The 21273-nt window shown below is 38.3% G+C and overlaps 1 protein-coding gene across 1 annotated transcript in view; it reads left to right on the top strand.

The window, feature by feature from the left end:
* Window positions 1-21273, top strand: part of CRB1 (crumbs cell polarity complex component 1) — a gene marked incomplete at both ends in the record, with an annotated part of 164994 nt that overhangs the window by 102198 nt on the left and 41523 nt on the right. The window contains 11 exon segments of the mRNA XM_084245542.1: window positions 3343-3722; window positions 3726-3746; window positions 3750-4299; window positions 10193-10222; window positions 10225-10295; window positions 10298-10536; window positions 10538-10727; window positions 12194-12359; window positions 17844-18370; window positions 18374-18441; window positions 18443-18748. Coding sequence (XP_084101668.1) covers window positions 3343-3722; window positions 3726-3746; window positions 3750-4299; window positions 10193-10222; window positions 10225-10295; window positions 10298-10536; window positions 10538-10727; window positions 12194-12359; window positions 17844-18370; window positions 18374-18441; window positions 18443-18748 — 2548 coding nt within the window.

The following is a 21273-nucleotide window of genomic DNA, read 5'->3' as shown; positions in this document are numbered from 1 at the left end:
TACCCATAGTATTTTATACATGGTAAATATGTAGTCAATATTTTTTGTTTATTTTAAATATAGGGTTTCATAGCTGAAGATTTATGATTACTTCTTACTCAATACCTTTTCTTTAAAGCTTTGATACATCATTCTTTAATGTTACTGAGTTTGCCCCTCCCATATTCTCCTAATTATATTGTATAATTATTTTTTTTTTAATTTATACAAGCACTGGGTACAGTCAGAAGCGCGGGAGGGTGAGAGAATTCATCAGAGCCAGAGTGGGGAACAGAGCAGGCAGACTGACGAAATACACTGCTGAGGGGAGCGGCGGGCGCAGCAGGAGAGGTCTGAGCACCATGTGGAACCCTTTCCCATGGCTGGGGATTGAACCGGCGCATGTGAGTTGCTCCCTGGCTGGCAGGGGGATCGAACTCATGCTGCAGAGGCTGTGGATAACTTCATAGGTTGTGTCTTAAACCCTTGTGCCATCAGGGAGGCCCTAAACATCACTATTTTTTTAATTTTATTTTTATATTCCCCATACAATTGCAACCCCCTTATTTTGACCTCAATCCCAGCGTTCAACCACTGAACCACCAGGGGAGGCCCTATATTGTGTAATTATTATATAATGTATGTTCATTAGAAATGTGCTATGTGTAGTGTATTTTCATCTATTATGATATATTTTGTTATTTCATTATATTGTAAGCATCTTGAGGCCAGTTATGTCCTTTCTGCTTTTCATCTCTCACAATCCTCTATGAGAGGAGGGCACAGAGAGGTATTTTATGAATTAGAGAAAACAATAAATTGAAATTTCAACTAAAAGGTTAACATATGGCTAGTGTCAGTTACCAAAGTGAATTATGACAGAGACTATATATGCAGCATGTCAAAATAAATGCAGATAACAGGTTTCAGGCATGTGAAGTGTTTAGTAATTTTAAGGGTATGTGAAAATTCTTGAGAGGCAACTTGAAGGCACTAGTCTATAAAGGGATTTCCTTGGAGTGACTTGGTAATGTGTTTTCTGTGAATTGCACCTCACTCCTCAAATTTAGACTTAGACCTACATTCTTACCACCAGAAGAGTGAGAGGAGAATCCATGATGGTCTTCTAACAGTTCAAAAAAAAAAAATGCCAGTTCAAAAAATATGCCAGTCTCCTCTAAATTTGGGGGTCTGAAGAAATGGGCAACTTACAATAGATTCTCCACCTGCTTGAGACTCAAAAGATGAAAGCCTGTGACTCAATCTGAGGCAGCAGAAAGAGGAGACAGAGAATTTCTTCTGTGATGTGCTCAGAAGTAAATGCGTCCAAAGTAAATGTGCCAAAGACACGTGGGTCCCAAGGTCCAGATGGAAAACCCAAGATAGAAGTATCAGTCAGTGATCAGTGTAAAAGGAACCCTGCCTAGTAGGCCCTGTCAGAAGGTGAGAGAAACCTCAAGGACAGTTAGTGAAGAAACAATCAACCTCAGAAAACCAATAGGGAAGGGGCATTGCAGGAGCAATGTGAGAGTAGCTGGACAGAGGAGATGCTTATCTGCCTCATAGGTCTCTGGCCTATTAGCCTGAGGAGAGATCAGAGGAGGCTCCAAGTAACTAACAAAAGCCCCAAGAACAAATGTCCACTTGAAGCAACTGCCAGGCTCAGGAAGCATGGAACCATCTCATGTCAGTAAAAGTCAGGTGAAAACTTTCTAACTGTTCTAAATCGAACTTTCTAAACTGTTCCAGGCGTAACGTTCTGGAGCTGGGAGAGGACAGCGGGAAACAAAAGGGAAGAAACCCTCCAAGATTTGCTTTAAGACAGTCTGATACTGACCTAGCAGATGAGGAAAGATTGATTCTAAATTGCATTGAGGCTTTTAATCATTATTTGTGACTCGCCATTCTAATTGCCTTGGACTTTTTAATAGATGATCATGAGGCTGTTACCCATGAGTGAATAGAAAAGTCTTGGAGTCTTTTGTGGAGAATGCCTTCCCCTGCTCATTAAATATGCTTAAAGGCATATTGGGAGATTTTTTTTAAGTACTTTGTTCTGGTTATGTGATTAGGTTAATAATGTTAGTATGAAAGACATCCAAAGTGAGTAAAATATAAGTACAATAGGATCCCATCAAGATTCTAAATGCATGCTACATAAATGGCAATGGTTGTCTGCCTAAAAAGCCTAATAGCACAGATATCTATGTCTTTTAAGTATACACAAAAAGGACACATTGGGCATTGCATTAGATCAATCAAATATTTTATAAAATTTGTATTCAGGACCTCCCGAGTGGTGCAATGGTTGAGCACAGGGCTGCGAAGCTGCCCGCAGCCTCTGCAGTGCTGGTTCCATCCCCGGCCACCAGCGAGGGTCCCACATGACACGCAGACCTCTCCTGCCGTGCCCGCTGCTCCCCTCAGCAGTGTACTTCAGTCCTTCTGCCTGTTCTGCTCCCCACTCTGGCTCTGATGAATTCTCTCACCCTCCGGCACTTCTGACTGTACCCAGTGCTTGTATAAATAAATAAATAAATATTTTCAAAAAATTGTATTCATTTTATGAAGGTCATCTTTATTCACAATTTAATTGCCAACTACCAGATGTGAGCCTGGTACTGTGCCATAGCTTAGATATACACTGGTGAATAAAACACATTTCCCTTCCCTCATACAAAGCACAGTCTGGCCTAATATGCTGTCTGACTAAATCTCTGATTATGTAGTTATACAATTTGAGGGTCATTCCATATGCCCACACCCACACCTTCTAAATAATCTCAATATTGTTTGAATTTTGTCATTTTAAGGTAATTCCTTTGATTATCATTTTCTAATAATCAAAGTTTATTGAGAAGTTTTTATATGTCAAGCAATATTATGAGTCTTTTATATATCCTATTCACTTAACCTTTTAAAAGTCCTATAATGTAAATACTAAGCATTAATCCCATGTTGTAAACAAGGAATCTAAGACACAGAAAGTGAATAAATATAACCTGCTGACAGCCTCCTAAGATTCAAATAAAACATTATCAGTTTGAGTCTTCTGAGAATGGAGTCCCCAAATAAATATCCAGCATTACTGCCAAGAGCAATCTTTGTCTCTTTTTTCATGTTTATGATAGTCAAGGCTGGAGTTTGAGACAGCCACTGAATTTGCAAATAATCTATTCCTGGAGGAGAACTCCAGGTCTGCCACGATTATACTTCTTCTCTGCAAAATATATGCAAAATGATATATTCAGTTTTAGCTTCCTCGGTAAGTTTTCGCACTTTACTCCATGACAGTCATAAACCTGAAACTCCCATTTCTTATCTCACAATACATAATTTCAACCTAGTCTTTATCTTTAACAGGACTCCACTGTGAAGAAGACATTAATGAATGTTCTTCAAACTCTTGTCAAAATGGTGGTACTTGTGAGAACTTGCCTGGGAATTATACTTGCAATTGTCCATTTGATCATAGTTCTGGAGCATTTTATGGAGGAAGGGATTGCTCTAATATTCTCCTGGGCTGTATCCATCACCAGTGTCTAAATAATGGAATCTTCATCCCTCACTTCCAACATGGCCAACATGGACTCAGCTGCCTGTGTCTACCTGGCTGCACTGGGTCCCTGTGTGAGATTGTCACCACACTCTTTTTTGAGGGCAATGGCTTCCTGGTGATCCCAAGTGGCTCAGTCACTGCCCAGGGCTCAGTTTGCAATTTCACCCTCAGGTTTCAGACTGTGTAGCCAATGGCACTTCTACTTTTCTGAGGTGACAGGAACATGTTTATAATGCTAGAGTTGTTCGGTGGCTACATTCACTTATCGATCCAAGTCAACAATAATTCAAAGGTGCTCCTGTACATTCCCCACAACACTAGCAATGGAGACTGGCACTCAGTGGAAATGATGTTTGCAGAGGCTGTGACCCTTGCTTTACTTGACAGCTCTTGTGTGGAGAAATGCACAACTAAAGCTCCTTCTCCATTTGAACTTGATCAATCAACATGTGCTCCACAAAGCTCCTTTCTTGGTGGTTTGCCAGTGGAAACAAACAGCAATGGTGTTGCTCTGCTGAACATCTATAATATACCACCCATGCCTTCCTTTGTAGGCTGTCTCCAAGACATTAGAATGGACTCGAACCACATTACCCTGGAGAACATTTCACCTGGCTTATCATTAAATGTCTTGGCAGGCTGTGTGAGAAAGGATTGGTGCAAGAGCCAACCTTGTCAGAACAGAGGACGCTGCATCAACTTGTGGCTTAGTTACCGGTGTGACTGCTACAGGCCCTATGGAGGCCTGAACTGTCTGAGAGGTGAGAAAAGGCAGGGCATACAGGAGTTCTGTGCCTCCGAGTAGAGCAGTAGCAAAATCGGCCACTCTTCTGCCTGTTAGGAGATATAAGACACCTCACACTTCAACTGGTGGTCTACTGATAAAAAAAGAAGAGGCTATTGATGTTCATTAATTAATTTTGAGTAGATTTGTAGGACACCATGATTTTACTCCTGTAAGAAGAATAAGTCAATAGCTCCTATCCAAATGTTTTTTCATCTTGGTGTTTACAAAATGCTATTACAGTTTTACCATTTCTTATGTATGTATTAGAAATTTGTTGTGAAACAGATGCTAACTCATTTGAAAGAGGAGCTAGAAGGGATCATGCTCAGTGAAATAAGTCAGAAAGAAAAGGAAAAATACTGGATGGTATCACTCATAGCAGGAATTTAGAAAACTTAAATAGGAGACCAGGATAAAGACTAATCAATACAAAGTAAAAATCAAAATCAACAAGCAACTATAAACCAGAGACACACTATGGGGGGTGGGGGGGTGGGGAGAGGAAGGACTAGAGTCAAAATAAGGGGGGGGTGCAATTTTATGGGGAATATAACCATAATGAAAATGCATACATTGTGCAAAGATGAAAAATGATGTAAGAATTTTATAAAATAAAATATTAAAATAAAATAAATAAAATATGTGAAATTCCCTAAAAAAAAAAAGAGAAATACTCTTTTGGTGGAAAATAGGACTGTTAGACATGAAACTAGTCAAAGCTAAGTACTAGCACAATATCTGTGCATAGTAGGTTCTTAGTAAACATTTATTGTCTTGCTCTCCTTTCTATGTAATTCACACTGGCTCCAAAATCATACTTAAGTTTAGCTCTTTCCTCACCACTTATACTCAAAGTTACATTTTTCAGGATTGCTTTGGAGAAAACAGGTACCCTACCCCAGCATCCTAAGGAAAAAAAAAACAAAACGGACAGTAGCAGCCCTAACACTTGGCAGATGCCATAAATGAATCCATCTATTTTCTCTAGCAAATCGCAGCTTGAAATGTATTTCAGATTCCTCAAAACTTCCAACATCATTCAAAATATTGCTGTTGATAGTGATCAATACATTCATGCTTCTTTTCATTACTATCATGCATTGGAAATTTCTGAGAAGTACTTGTAACCTTCAGCTTTGAAGTTCAGCTGTAATTTACCCCAAGATTTTAGAGTAACTTGAAGTAGTACAACATCTGGTAAATAGGCTTCTCTGCTTTCTATGAAGCAAAATTAAAACCAGTCCTAGCCTATACCCTATTGTATGTAGGACTAGCTAAGAATTATTAGAAACTATTCACCGATTCCCCCCCTGACCACAGTATTCATTGCAAATCATGAACCTGTTTGACAATGAGATATGGCATCTAATAGCACTATGCAATATTTTAAATGGAAGGGCAAGTTGTTCTCTGATTTTTTTTTAAAAAAAGGGGAAATTATACTGAGGCAATGTTCACTTTTTGAAGAAAACTTAATTGACCCAAGGCAATATTTTTACTACATATACAAAATAACAAACAGATGCTGACTCGTTTGGACTGGCTTCCAAGTGCAGTGACCCATGGGGGTACTACTGACCATGTGATGCTAAGTGTCCTGGTAAATAGATTCAAGAGATGCCAACCAAACAGGTCCTGGATTTCTTTATTTTTCCAACATGGAAAATCAAAGTTTTTAAACCAAGCTTCTGATGGGTTACCTAGCCCCCACTTACCCTTATTTCTCTGCACTGTTTCACCCTTATGAAAATCCTTGGCTTCAAAAGATATCCTCATAGGGGTCCTCCCCGGTGGCATAGCAGTTGAGCGCTGGGCTGCGAAGCTGCCCACAGCCTCTGCAGCACCGGTTCGATCCCTGGCCATGGGCGAGGGTCCCATGAGGCACGCAGACCTCTCCCGCCACGCCCGCTGCTCCCCTCAGCAGTGTATTTCGTCAGTTTGCCTGTTCTGTTCCCCACTCTGGCTCTGGTGAATTCTCTCATCCTCCCGCGCTTTTGACTGTACCCAGTGCTTGTATAAATAAATCTTAAAAGAAAAAAATCTATTAAAAAGAAAAAGATATCTTCATAGGGAGGGTGTTGTTTCAAATCTTTTTCTGAATATTCTTGCTATAGGTTGAAGGAAAATTATATATTTCATTTGATTTCTCAGTCATAAAATTAAAATATTCTGCATATGCTCTTGTCTATGAGGAAAGCTTGTCGGGGAGTTTATTCCCATTATAAAAGATGTTTACAAGCTGTGAAGAGAACATGAAGTTTTCCTGTCATTGTACATGTACATTCAAGAGGAAGGAGAAGCACAACAAAACACAAAAGCAAATTTGATCTGACTCTTAATCTTGGCTCAGTGTTTTCCTCCCATAGTTCCCATTCCTGTGGAGAAGCAGCCTACATAGAGGATAGAACTGGTCGATTAAACCTGAAAGACATAGGGGCTTCCAGTACTTTAAAGCTGATCTTCATAAAATAATCAAATGTCTCCATCAGAAGAGTTCTGAAAATTGTTTCTGAAGCTTAGTTCCAGAACTGTTTGTAAAGATGTCTCAGCATCTCATGTGATGCTGGCTGTGCCTAAGAGTGTGACGCTTCCAAGATAATGTTTAGAATGTCTCATGGACCTCTTGCCTGCTAGAGGGTATTTAATTTGTAGAGGCAATTTACATATGATTCATCTTTAGTCGCCCATTTACATTTTGAAAACCTTATCTGCCTAGAATTACCCTTTTGTAGATATGGAAGGGGCTTCACTCTGCAACTACATTTTTTTACACTATTTTTACACTAATCCTACACTATTGTGTAGTTGTACACAATTGTACACAATAGTGTACACCTGGAGGTATAGTGGCCCAACTGCTGCTAGTATACCTTCAGGAATAGATAATTAACTTCATTTTTCAAAAATTCCCCAAAACTTGTTTCCACATGACTTAGATTTCAGACATTTCATCAGCTAGTTGCTTGCTTTGGATTGCTCATCTCATTCTTAGATGTGCCTGGCAATGTAGAGAGACACATACTATAACTTCTCTCTTCCTAGAGTATGTTCTAGAATGTTCTGTTTTGCATTCTAATATCACAGTGACCTTTTGGCAAGGTCTGTGACTTTTGCCATTCTATGGCTAGCTCACTTTGGATCATTCTCAATCATGGGACCAGTGTCCTGCTTCTTACTCTAAACCAGTCAGATACATTTAAGCCATTTATTTATTCTTCATAAATTTGATTTTGTTGCAGGCCAGCAATCATTAAAGCCTGTAATAGTTGTCATCTATTTTTTGTTGTTCTTCATGTCATAATAATGGCACATGTGAAAAATCCTCCCTTCCTATGAGAGCCATCATGTGCCATAGACAAGTCCTCTGTGGCTTCAAATGTTTTTCTAAAATCATGTAGCAAATCATATACTCTGACTACTTGCTTGTGATTTCTGAAGAAGAATGGGATTGCTGGAGAGTCAAACTTCTGAGGAAAAAACAGCACTGTGTTCTGTCTCTTTTAATCTGGATCCACAAAGTGATGCCGCAGGCATCCTGGAATGGCCAGCAGGGACCCCCACCACCCTGAGGGTGAGTGATTCTGTGCATATTCTCAAACCTCAGGAGCTTCAAGAGCCACATTTTCTTATTAAGCATTTTATCTCATATGAAAGTGCTACAGTCTATTCGGAGATGTTAACCTCTTCAAACGGGTTATTTTATCTAACAGTACACTTTGAAAGCTACCTGTAGTTGCCTGGAGCAGGTGGTCTCCAAATGCAGATTCAAAATGCAGTGTTCCTGTAGGAAAGCAAGTCAGTTCTGAAAATATCGCCTTTTGTACAGGAGGTCTTCAAACACAGATGGTTGCCTAAGCGAGCTTCACTATAGTTCAACTAAACTAAAATATGCCTTACCTTTGCTCAAACTTCAGCTGGACCATAGAACAGCATCTAAACCTGATGAGGTCTGCTCTTTTTCTGGTTAGGACAGGGATGTTAAACGAAGACAGCCATATCTTTGAGACAATGCCCTTGTGAAGTTCTTCAGTGATTTCTAGATTGCAAAATTCAGTGGTCGGTTTTCAGCCCTCTTCTTCCTTGACCTCTCAGCAACAGTTAACACAGCTGAACACTGCTTCTGCCCATAAACTCTTCCCTCACCAGACTTATGGGACATCACTCTCTTCAGTTTCTCTCCCTATCTTACTGGCTCCTCTTTTGTTATCTCTTTACCTCCAAATGTCTAGTATTTGGGGCCTCAGATTCTGGACTGCTCCTTTTCTCACTATCTTGATCTCTCTCTCACTGACTATCTTGATGATTGCATCTGTTCTTATGGCTTTAAATGTCACATGTACACTAATAAGTTCAAATGCTTATAGCTAGCCCACAACATCTTCCCTGAACCTGTCAGACTTCTGATTAGACATTTCCAACTGGGTATCTAAGAGGGCATATTACATTACTATGGGTCCTGATTTCCCCCTAAATGTGTTCCTTCCATTTTCTTCACCATTGCCAAAAACACTGGAGATGAACTTGCCCTCAGAAAATTCCTGTCAGTTCCATCTTCAAAGTATTTCCAAAATCTGATCACCTCTTACCATCTTCACCATTACCACTGATTCAAGTCACCATCATTTCTCTCTTGAATTTTTTGCAGTAATATCTCTATTTCGGGTTTTGTTCAAATATTACCTTTTCAGAGAGTTCTTCTCTGACTAATCCATTTTAAATTACAGAGTATTTTTTTTAATTGAGTAAAACTGGTTTTCAGCACTGCGTATGATTCAGGGAAATAAGCTCACACCTCCTCAGGTGTACATCACCACACCCCACCCACCTCACAGCACCCACATCCCTTTATTGTGAACTACTGGGTCCTCTCCCCACTTTGTTTCCACCTCTACCCCCACCCCCTTTACTAGCCTCAATTCTGCAGTCGTATTTCTAGGCTTTGTTTTGATTTCATTTTGTCACTTTCTTTGTTTTGTTGCATTCTACTCCTACCCCTCTGCTACCCCCATTCTCCTTCTCTGCTTAATTTATTTTCTCCCCGAGAACATATTACCACATGATATACCTCTTTATCTCTGTCTGGTTTGTCTCCACCAACTATAACATAAGCATCAGGAGGATAAGAACCTTTGTTCCTACTATACACCATCAATGTTTTTGAAGATCATGGTCCACCTTTATACTTTTCCTAAGGAAATGCACATTGATAACATTGCCATGTAGTGCATTGCCATCTTCTCTGACCACAGAAAATTCTGAATCAGTTCATTACTCAGTTTTGCACCTACTTTTCTATCTCCCATGTATTCCCTTACCCTGACCAGTACCACCGAAGGAAGACTCCTCCTTTTCCTTTGTTCAACTGCCTAGCCTTTTATTGTTATATGGGGTCTCATACTCCAAAAAGAATTTGAAAAACTAGCTTGATTTCTGTTCTTTGTAAGGAATAATTAGGCATGATGACATTAGTCCTTAAATAGCAAAAATAATGTCTGTATGAATAGTGTGCTTACAGATATTGCAGGAAGAGTCCTCACTCTCCAATTTTCTCCCAGTGCAATAGTATCTGATATTCCATTAAACCGCACATTTTTAGAACAGCGATGGAAAGGTTCGCAAGTTTATCAGTGCAAAGATCTTCTTTTCTCTTTAGTGAGCAGTGGGGCTCAACAATAAACCAACATGTAGTTATTTTCAGAATAAAGCATACTCAGAAGTTCAGAAAATCAGGCCAAGTTATCATTTTAATTAATATGCCTGTCCTGAACCTTAAAAAAATATGTGTATGTATTTGCATCTGTAGATACATAAATTTCAGCTTCTGGCCCTTCTTACTTTGTTTCTCCTCCTCTGTTTTGATATTGAAAAGTATGTGGCAGGAAGATTTGGTCAAGATGACACACTGGATATACTGTTTTCCATCTTGACAAGAGTAATGGGGAGAACTTCACCCTTTCCATGTTCAAAAACATTGGCCATCAGGCTTACTTCTAGCTTTGGAAAACAGCACGTATCAGCCCATCCGTGTCTGGCTAGAGCATGACAGATTAGCAATGGTGAATCCAAGTTCTCCCAAGTTAGTAGTAAAATTTGTTCTAAGTGATGGAAATGTTCATTTGGTATCTTTGAAAATCAAGCCAAATAAAATTGAACTGTATTATTCTTCACAAAACCTAGGATTTATTTCTGCTTCCACATGGAGAACTCAGAAATGTACTTTACATTGGTGGCCTGCCTGACAGACAAGTAACTGAGGTTAACGGGGGATTCTTCAAAGGCTGTATCCAAGATCTAAGGTTAAACAACCAAAATCTGGAATTCTTCCCAAATTCAATCAATTCATCTCATAATCCAGTTCTTGTCAATGTGACCCAACGCTGTCCAGAAAATGACATGTGCAAGGTAGGACTTTTCTTACCAACTATCTCCATATTGTAGATTATGAAATAGATAATTTCTCATAATATTCTTGCACATAAAGATGATGCTATTGACCTATCAGTCACAGAGAATTATTCATCAATATTTTCCTAGAAAGAGGGATTTATATTGAGCTGTAAAAATCTGTTTAACCAATCAAGGTAAATCCAGCTACACACTTATACTCCCCCTAAAATAAAATTCCCTTAAAAATCAGTATTTTAATTGCCAAACTCATAAAGGTACCCCAGATGTTTAACTGAATTAACTCTTTTTGGAAGATACATTAACTTTATCTTAAATGATCAACTACCATTGTTTTGTACTTCTAGTAAATTACCAAGAAAAATATCTGAACAGTATCTACCTTCTAGCGGTGGGATTTGAAATTCTCTGAAATAAAATTTCTGGGAAAACATGCTTGACTATATATTTTGTGTGCTTTTCTAAAAGCTACTTAAATATATGAATTTGTCAACTCTGCATGACCTTCCAAAGAAAAAGAAGCAAATATACTTACATCTACTGAGCTTTTATTGAATTCCCCTATAACCATGGACCAGGCTTGGTTCTAAATATACAAAAAGGAATCATTGCGAAATAACTATAGGAGCACTTCCAAAGTGCCAGGCACTATTAAAGTGGATCGATCCACTTAATTCTGTGTAAGGGTTACTGTGTAAGGCAGGGGTTGTTGTTATCAGCCTTTTATGTTATTTACAGATAAGGAACTCATGTTTAGAAGGTTATATAACTAACCTAAACCATATGTTTATAGTAGAGTTAAATACAGTCTGAATTCTCAGATATTTCGTTTTAAATACTCTTACTTTGAATACTTTGTGAGAAACCATGTGAAAACTCATAATAATATGTTCTGATTCAGAGGCAGAGCAACTGAACAGGGTTGTAGTGATCATCGTATTGGAACCCAGATACAAGCACCAAACTTCACTCTTCTGGTTTCATGATAAGATCTTGGGCAACTGGAAGAACCTCAGTTTCCTTACTGTTAAAACAGGAGTCATCATCGCTGCATCGAATAATATTCAGTGTAGTTGAAAGTGCCTGGTAATTTTTACATTACGAGAACATTATTACACACTTTCAAACCCTACTTGTGTGATAAATTTTATATAATCCATTTCTCTTTTTCAATCTCTCTTCTCCCTTCCCCTCCATTTCTCCCTCCCCTCCCCTCTCTTTCCTTCTGTTCTCCTCATCTCGCTCCCTCCCTCACCTCTCCCTTTCTATTTCCCTCTTTCTCTTTGAAAAATGAGTTGGAAATGGTAGCAGAACATTTTGTTTTATTTACAAATTGACCAAAAGATATAGTTTAAACTGTAAATGTGCAGGAAATTAGCATTTTAAAATGACAGCTCTTGCTATCACCATTTCCATCTTTCGTTGCCAGTGCTTTTTATACCTTTCAATTCTTTTCTGCTCAGTCCAACCCCTGCCACAGTGGAGGTGCTTGCTATTCCCTGTGGGATAATTTCTCATGTTCCTGCCCTGCCAACACAGCTGGGAAGGCTTACAAAGAAGTTCAGTGGTGTGAGCTCAGCCCGTGTCCTCCCAGAGCCCAGTGCCAGGTGGTGGCTCAAGGATTTGACTGTAGGTAGAGTTCAAACTTATCCATCCAATTGAGTTGGTCTTTTCAGTTGTTCCACAAGGTGACTCGGATTAAAGAAAAAGTAAAAAAAACCCAGAATACTCAAAGAAATTTGTGGTTGTTTCCCCTCACATACATCATATCACAAACCTAATCTGAGTTGTCTAAAAAACCAGATCTAATGAACCTCATGCTTCCTTCTACCCCTGGGATTCTGGATGGGAGATGGAATTCATAGCAACACCAAACATAAATCCTTGATCATTTAAATGTAAATTCTGAAGAAGCAGGTACTATTTGATTTTCTTTCCTTCTTATTGGGAATTCAGAGGAAATGTGCTAGTACACTGCCATTTATTAGCTATGTTGCTTCAGGCAATTGACACAATCTCCATAATATGAGGCTTCCTTTGGAAATTAGGAATAAAATGTCTACCTTACAGGTAGATGTGCATGATGATTATCCTAAGAGCCAAACACATTAGACTCTCAAGTAATGTTTGCTGTCAATATTCACCTCAGTCCGATTTTTCTGCTCATTTTCTGTGTCACAGAACAGTTTCCCAAATGTTAGCAATTTGAGTACTGTCCTCAGAATTTTGACATACCTAAATACTAACCACACTAATGTTTATAATGTCTTCTTTCCTACTTTAAATCATGCAGTCCCGTCTGTACCCAGCCCTCTAGGTTTACCCTGAATTCAATCTCTTCCCCTTATTCAAAGTATTTGCCTCTATTTTTTTTCTCTCATTCTCCGGCATTATCAATGTTTCCATCAGCTTGTCAACATCCTATCATATCTCCTCATCACAATTTCCCTTGATCCTCCTCCCCATCCCCACTATCATCCTATTTCTTTTCTTTTTTTTTTTAAGATTTATTTATTTATACCAAAACTGGGGTACAGGCCAGATGCATGGGAGGGTGAGAGGATTCACCAGAGACAGAGCGTGGTACAGAACAGGCAGACTGACGAAATACACTGCTGAGGGGAGCAGCGGGCAAGACAAGAGAGGTCTGCTGCTCCACGTGGGATTCTCGCAGGCCAGCCTAGATCGAACCTGCACTGCAGAGGCTGCAGACAGCTTCACAGTGCGGCGCTCAACCACATGCACCACCAGGGAGGCCCTCATCCAATTTTTCTACTTCCTTTTACAGTGGGAGAAACCCTCTGAAGGTTTGTCCTTATGCTGTTCTTCCTTTTACTCCCTTCCAGCAGGTTCCCACACACACCACCACCTGCTACATCTTGAGCCTCTCAACCCAGAGCTCCCAGGTTGCCTTTGTCACTTCATCCAGCTTCCTCCCAAAGTGTCCTCTTTCCTGATTTTACTTTTACTTCCTAACTCTTGCCATCCCTTGATGTTTTATTGTGTGTATGTGTTTACTTGTTCATTCTCTCTTTCTCACTCGAATATGAGTTTTATGGGAAGAAAATTTCCCATTTGGTTTCTTGCATGAGTCTTGGCACTTAGAACTATGCCACATATATTTGTTAAGTAATTAAAATAACATTATTTTTCTTCAGGTTAACTCAGTATTTTCACTTAACTGCCCTAGACTTTAAGTACAATGTCTGCTTACATTAAACCATAAAATACCTTAGAAAACATTACACTAAAATAATGACCTGGCATAGAGGATAAACTGACATCAGGACTGTATTGCCAACTTCTGGTTCAGGCTCAGTCCCAAAGTAACTGGGAAAAGGAGAATACATTTACTTCTAAGTTTCTGTTTTTAAAACATATATTAAAAGGATATATGAATGTGTTGCACTACACACATACACACATTTGGGGAAATTTTCTAGAAGAATACATATACTGTTATGTTCTTATTTAAGAACTTTATACTACCCACTTACATAAAGCATGATGAGTCTACATAAAGAATGTTATCTGGTTTTTCATATACACAGAATCTTTTGTCTGTTTGTTTCAATTTTTTGTACCATTGATATACCATTGGTTTACACAGTTGTTAGTAGTTTGGTGCAGCGGGTTGAATGCAGCGCTGTGAAGCTGTCAGCAGCCGCTGGGTGGGAGAGAATCCCACATGGTGCAGCAAACCTCTTCTGTCACGCCCACTGCTCCCCTCAGCAGTGTATTTCTGTTGTGTGCCTGTTCCGCTCCCCGCTCTGTCTCTGGTGAATCCTCTCACCCTCCCTCACCTCTGGCCTGTACCCCAGCTTGTATAAAAATAAATAAATCTTTAAAAAAAAGGTTGTTAGTAGTTTAGAAGTATAGGATGCCTGCCCTTGATCCCTATCCCCCAGCATAGTCACAGTAGCACACTAGCAACAGTCTTAAATGCAACCTTTATTTAAAATAATTTTCTAAATACTCAGTTTTAATCTTTTGATAGAAATACTAAAGTTGATAGTCCCAAGTCATTTTCTACAAAAGGGTGTATATCATTTTGGACACTTTCAAAGAAAAGAAAACAGAATAGGATTTCTTAAAACAGTGGCAGCCCAAGAACCCCCTGATGCATGTGCTCCCCAATTGCACAGAAAACAGGGTAGGATTTGGACCCTGCCTCAGAGAGAAGGGAAGCGAATCTGCACCGATCTGCACTGCCTTTGCAGAAAAAGACAGTTTGCCTCTGACCTCCCAAAAAGACTTATCTTAATGAAGGGAGAAAAGAAAATGTAAATGTAAATCTATAGGAGGAGTGAATTTTGCCTAATTGACAGCAATGGAGCCTACAATTCACTTTCGTGCCTTTAATTTTGATTCTGTGTGAGCTCATGACCTTATTGTAATTTTTTTCCAAGTAAGATATAGTAAGAAGACTGGGTTCTGAGAGAATAACACACCCTAGAACCTGTAGCTCTCTCATTTGCCTGAGTTTCCCATTAGCACTGGAATCACCTTTATCACCACATCCTAGAGGAAAACCAAGACTTCAAAATTTACAGCCCACATTAGCCCAGGTGTGTTCATCATGATAAAATTCCCTGAAGAAAAAGGAACTTTATAATAAATATTATTATGTGTACCGCGGTCTTTACCCAGATCACAAGAAGTAACTTCAGATGTGTTGAGGCGTGTTAGTAAAATGAATTACATTGAGCAGTACGAACAGTGTTCTTCCATTAGGAGTCACAGAGCTAATGGGATTGGGCCTTTAACATGCATTTTAAAACATGTGAAGAAGTACTTGTTGATCTTTTTCTCCCTTATCCCAAACCCAAGTTTGGTGGGAAAAGCCTTAATAGTCAAAAACATTAAAAGCAAGAAAAATTTTAATCCAGTCTAATAATACTCTTAAATAATACATTTTAATTATACACTTGAATTATACACTTGAATTTTCTCCTGTGGTTTCTACTCATCTCACCTTCTAGAATTAAGGATGAAGGAGTTATTTTTAAAGATTATTCATGGGTCCCTGATCTCATAAAGCTCATGTTTCAGTGAGGAAGACAAGGAACAGATAGGCAAATGAGCAATAACATTTCAAATGATTATAGGTGCTGTGAAAATAAAATGATAATAGGTGCTATGAAAATAAAGCAGAGTAATGGAACAGAGAGTGGATGCAGGAAGGGAATGATGGATAGTCAGGGGTAGCTTTTTGGAGGAGGTGATACTGGAACACATTTTAATGCTGAAGAACAGTTAGCTGTGGGGAGCTCTGGGGAAAGAACAATAAGCTAGTGTAAAAGACATGATTTGGGATCAAACTTGGAGTCTTCAAGGAACGGCAAGAAATTTTTGTGGCTGTATCATGTGAATGTGGAAGAAGAGAATGACAGGAAATGTCTAGAGCACATAATTAAACCATGTTTAGGATTTAGGATTTCTTTTCATAGATGTGATGTTGAATGGTGGAGGTCTTAAGCTAAGAAATTGTGTTTAAGTTGTTTTTTCAGAACAATAGAGGCAAGGACATGAGAAGTAATTAGAATAGTCTGAGGAAGAGACAGTGTTTTAAGGCCTACAGGTGGAATGAAGTGAGACTAGAAAATTGACCCCTAGGTAGTGTAACATAGAGGTCATTGTGACCTTTACGAGATTGGTTCCAGCGAAATGCATGGAACAAAAGATTGAACAACATGTATCAAAAACAAAAGAGATGATGACAACATGGGAACAATGAGAATATAAAACTATTTAAGAGAACTGTTCTGGGGAAAGGGAATAGAGAAATAAGAAAGCAGTGGGTGGGTGAAGGTCAGGGTAGTGCGTCTGAGTTTTGTGTGCATTTTTATTTTTTAATATTGGGACAGTTATAACATTATAACTAGGAAACAACAAAATAGGGAGGAAAAGATAAGGCAGGTGGAAACAATGTCTGAAAAAGCTGAAAATGAACGGGACCTGGCACATGGCTGGAAGAGTTTTCTGAGAAGGGAACAAGGACAGTGTGCCCATTATACAGAACAGAAAGTGGAATGAATCCAGATATTGCTGGGCTTACAGATTAGGTGGAAAACTGAGCAAGTCTTATTTTTCCTGTTTTCTTAATGTATCAGAGGATATCATAAGTTGAGATAGTTTAGATGTTTTAAGATACAGAGCAAGCTATGAACTAATGATTTTATGGAATTGGGAAAACACTTTAATAGAAAAAAATGCATTAAGATTTCCCTAAAGTGCTATGTTCACACCTGAAATGGCATTAAGTTGAGCAACTGACTTGTTTGATTTTGCCCAACCACATGAAGCAGCTTGGCTTTAAGCTTGCAGTTGATAGATTGGCACAATAGGAGCTTGCCAGGTAGTTATATCAGTCATTTGGGATGCTATTCAGACCAACTATCAGAAGCCAGACTTCATTTACCAATATACTGTGTCATCACAGCTTTATTTGTAATTTCTTTGTGCTCAGCTTATTTATATATAAAATGCATTATCAATGGTTTTTTTTGGAGCAAAAAATAAAACTGGTGTGTTCTAGAATTTCATTAGAAGGTAAATGTCTGGTACTCTCTTCGGCAGCACATATAGAAGGTAAATGTCTGGCTTAGGTTTTGAGATCAGACCACCCAGCTTTGGCAGTCTGGCTTTATTATTTATTAGTCACATGATCATGAGAGTATTATTTAACTTACTTGAGTCTCAATTTCTTCTTCTATAAAATGGGATGAAAATGAATAACAATAAACCTATAATCAAGAGTTCTCTAGCAGAAATAATATAAAAGTAACCTAGCCAGCCAGGGAGATACCCACACGGTGCAGCAGACCTCTCCTGTCTTGCCCACTGCTCCCCTCAGCAGTGTTTTCAGTCCATCTGCCTGTTCTGCTCTCCACTCTGTCTCTGGTGAATCCTCTCACCCTCCTGCACCTCTGACCTATACCTCAGTTCTTGTATAAATAAATCTTAAAAAAAAAAAAAGTAACTAGCACAGTGCCTAGCATGTATCAAACAATGTGCATGATGGCAGTAACTGATGGTCATTAATACTGATAAAGATAATTAAGCAAGCATTACAGATTTAACTGACTTGCTGATATTTCTTTCTGTCTTTAGGTATTACAAATGCTGTTCTTAATGCACAAGGCAGTGAAATACTATTCAGGAGCAATGGAAATATTACTAGAGATCTGACCAATATCACATTTGGTTTCAGAACAAGGGAAGTAAATGTGATAATATTGCATACAGACAAAGAACCTGAGTTTCTTAATATTAGCATTCAAAATTCCAGATTACTATTTCAGTTGCAAAGTGGCAACAGTTTTTATATGCTGAGTCTGACGAGTTTGCAGTCAGTGAATGACAGCATATGGCACCAAGTGACCTTTTCCATGACATGCCCCTTGGCCCAGGCATCCAGGTGGCAAATGGAAATGGACAACCAAACACCCCTTGTGACCAGTGCAGTTGCTACTGGAAGCCTCAACATTTTGAAGAATTATACAGACATTTATGTAGGGGGCCAAGCTATTGATAATATACAGGGCCCACAAGGGTGTCTAAGCACCATAGAAATTAATGGCATTTATCTCTCTTACTTTGAAAATGCTTGTGGCTTCACTAATAAACCACAGAAAGAGTAGTTTCTCAAAATCTCTAAAAATTCAGTCATCACTGGCTGTTTGCAGCTAAATGCCTGTAACTCTAGCCCGTTTGCATGGAGGAAACTGTGAAGACATCTATAGCTCTTATCACTGCTCCTGTCCCTGGAGATGGTTGGGGAGACACTGTGAGCTCAACATTGATGAATGCTTATCAAACCACTGTGTCCATGGCAACTGCTCCAGTGGAGTCGCAGCCTATCACTGCAGGTGTGAGACTGAATACCCTGGTGTGAACTGTGAAGTGGATCTAGACAATTGCCAGAGTCACCAGTATGCCATTGGGGCCACCTGCATCAGTGACACCAATGGCTATTCTTGCCTCTGTTTTGGAAACTTCACAGGAAAATTTTGCAGGTGAGCCAAGTGCACATACAGCTGGGTCTTTGAAGCTCTGCTCCACATTTCCCTTGTCACATTGGAGTGCTCTCTGCTCTGTGTGCACATATAGTTTATGCTAGACAGGAATGACTGTGGCCACTTCCCTGGCAGTTCGGTCATGTATGTAAATACAGGACCTCACTTGCTGAGATGTTCTAGAAGTAAAGTGGTAGTGTTTTGACCAGACTTTAAGGAAAGTGTTTTTTTTTTTTCTTTCAGTCATCTTTATTAGAATATGTCTCATGAACTGTAGCCCTAGAGTCTGAAAACCTTAAAGCTTCAAAAAGCAAATGCATTTGCCATCAGTACAAAAGCCTAATTGTAGTATTGCTGGAGAAGCTTGGCCCCCACCCCTGTGACAGTGTTCTGGGTTATTTCAGGCTGGTAAAGCTTGGAAAATCCTAAAAGACTGTGTTAAAGCATAATTTCAAACAGGTGAAATCACCTCAAATAGAGGTGAAAATGTTTTGATGAATTTACTTAACTTATTAACTAATGAGGAATCTGTAAGATAAAAACCAGTTCAGAGGATAATCTAATTATATATACTTATATATTGTAATTATTTATTTTCATAATATATGTAAATATACTTATATAAATAGTGATAAGGAAGTGAATTTACTAATAAATGCAAAACCATTTAACAGCTTATAGGGCAACAAAATTTGAATATTTTTTATTGAGGTTTAATTGACACATAACATTATATTAGTTTCAGGTGTACATAATGATTCAACATTTGTATATAATGCAAAATGATCACCACCAAATGATTTAATGGTTAACATCTACCACCACACATAGTTACAAAATATTTTCCTATAATGAGAATTTTTAAGATCTGATCTGTTAGCAGTTTTCAAGTAGGAAATGTAGTATTACTAACTTACCTTACATGTGCCATACCTTACATCCTCATGACTGACATTTTATAACTGGAAGTTTATACCTTCTGACAAACTTAGTATTTGAAATTGCCATATTAATATTAGAATTCATTTCTACAATGTGGCAATTTTATCACTACAAATTCATTTGCATTTCAATAAGAAAAAAACTGTATGTATTAAAGTCATTTTCTTCAATTTACCGAGTTGAAAAGTAGCTTAATAAACAAAATCTATGATACATACACTATAGACTCAGATAATCCTAAAAGGTCCTTGATCTAACATCCAGCATGCCATTGAAAGAACACTCAATGATCTTTTGCCATTGTATTTCACTATTTTTTCTAAAAGTACAAAAGCAGTACTTTAGTTCTAATGTTAGTTCTAAACTCCATTATCATGTTATGTAAGCAGAAGTAAAAGTGATTATTTCACTCCTAAGTCACATTGCTTCACTGTTTCCACATAAATAAATCTATTATTGTTTTTTAACTCATACAAATTTTAAACTCACTAAACAATTGAATTATTACAGGGTGGTGAGAGAGTTATTATTAACAAGCAATACATTCTAGAGTTTTGGCAAGAACACCTGGAGTGGGTTGGCAGCCTGCAGACATACACTAATTCAGAGGTGGTACTTTAATTGGATGCATCTCCTATCAGAAATAACATGGAACCTTACCTGTAAAAAGATGCGTTTATCTCCATAACATATACTGCTGTTCAGAGGCGGAGAAGGCAGGACACAGTGTTGGGTGCTAAGTCTTGACATTTCAGTAAGATGTTACTTCTCAAGAGTTAACTGGTTCATCTGTCATCACCTAACTTGCCTGTTTAAAAACCAAAGACATTCAGGATCAAAATTAACAATACTGCCACAGTAATGGATAAGTAAAATAAATATGTATGTACCAGTAATTTCTCCACTACATTTTCTCCTAATTCATCAACGTCAAGTTCTCAAAGATTTAAGTTCTCAAAAATACCTTCTAATGAGATTCAAAATTTGTTTAAATGTAAAGTGTATAAAAAGCTTCTTATTTGCATTGTTAATTGACCTCTTTCAAAGCTCTTTGACATTTTTGGCTCTTTTGAAAGTTCGTATGATATTTCTATTTAAAGTCTAATTGATTCACTCTTATGGGACAGGACAAAAAATAGACTAGGTCCCTATGTTAGTTGCAGTATGCACAACAGGAGAAAATTCAACTTATGCTATATCTCCTGAATATTAAGTATTTATCAAATACTACGTTCACACAGCGGATCAAAATACCTCAACAACGTCCTTATATCAGTTCCTAAAAACCACTGGAATTATAGTGAAGGTTTGGGGTATCCTGGGAAGGGTGCGGTGTGGTAACATACATCTAAAGAAGTATGAACCTACGCTTCTAAAACTTATAGTGTCATATGTCACTGTTACCTCAATGAAAAATTAATGTTATGACAAAAAAATGGATTTTTCTTGCAATAATGTTATACTTATTCTAGAACTTTGTTCTCCCTTTTATAAAGATTTCTAAATCTATAGAGTGTTGTTGTTTGACAAAAAGCCAGTCTCTGAGTTCATGTGCAGTTACTCTAAGTGCTACATACTAACCT

Source organism: Talpa europaea (genome assembly GCF_964194135.1).
Source record: "Talpa europaea genome assembly, chromosome: 10".
In the NCBI taxonomy this organism is placed as follows: domain Eukaryota; kingdom Metazoa; phylum Chordata; class Mammalia; order Eulipotyphla; family Talpidae; genus Talpa; species Talpa europaea.
Note: the sequence above shows the minus strand (reverse complement) of the source record. Positions and strands in the feature narration are given on the sequence as shown.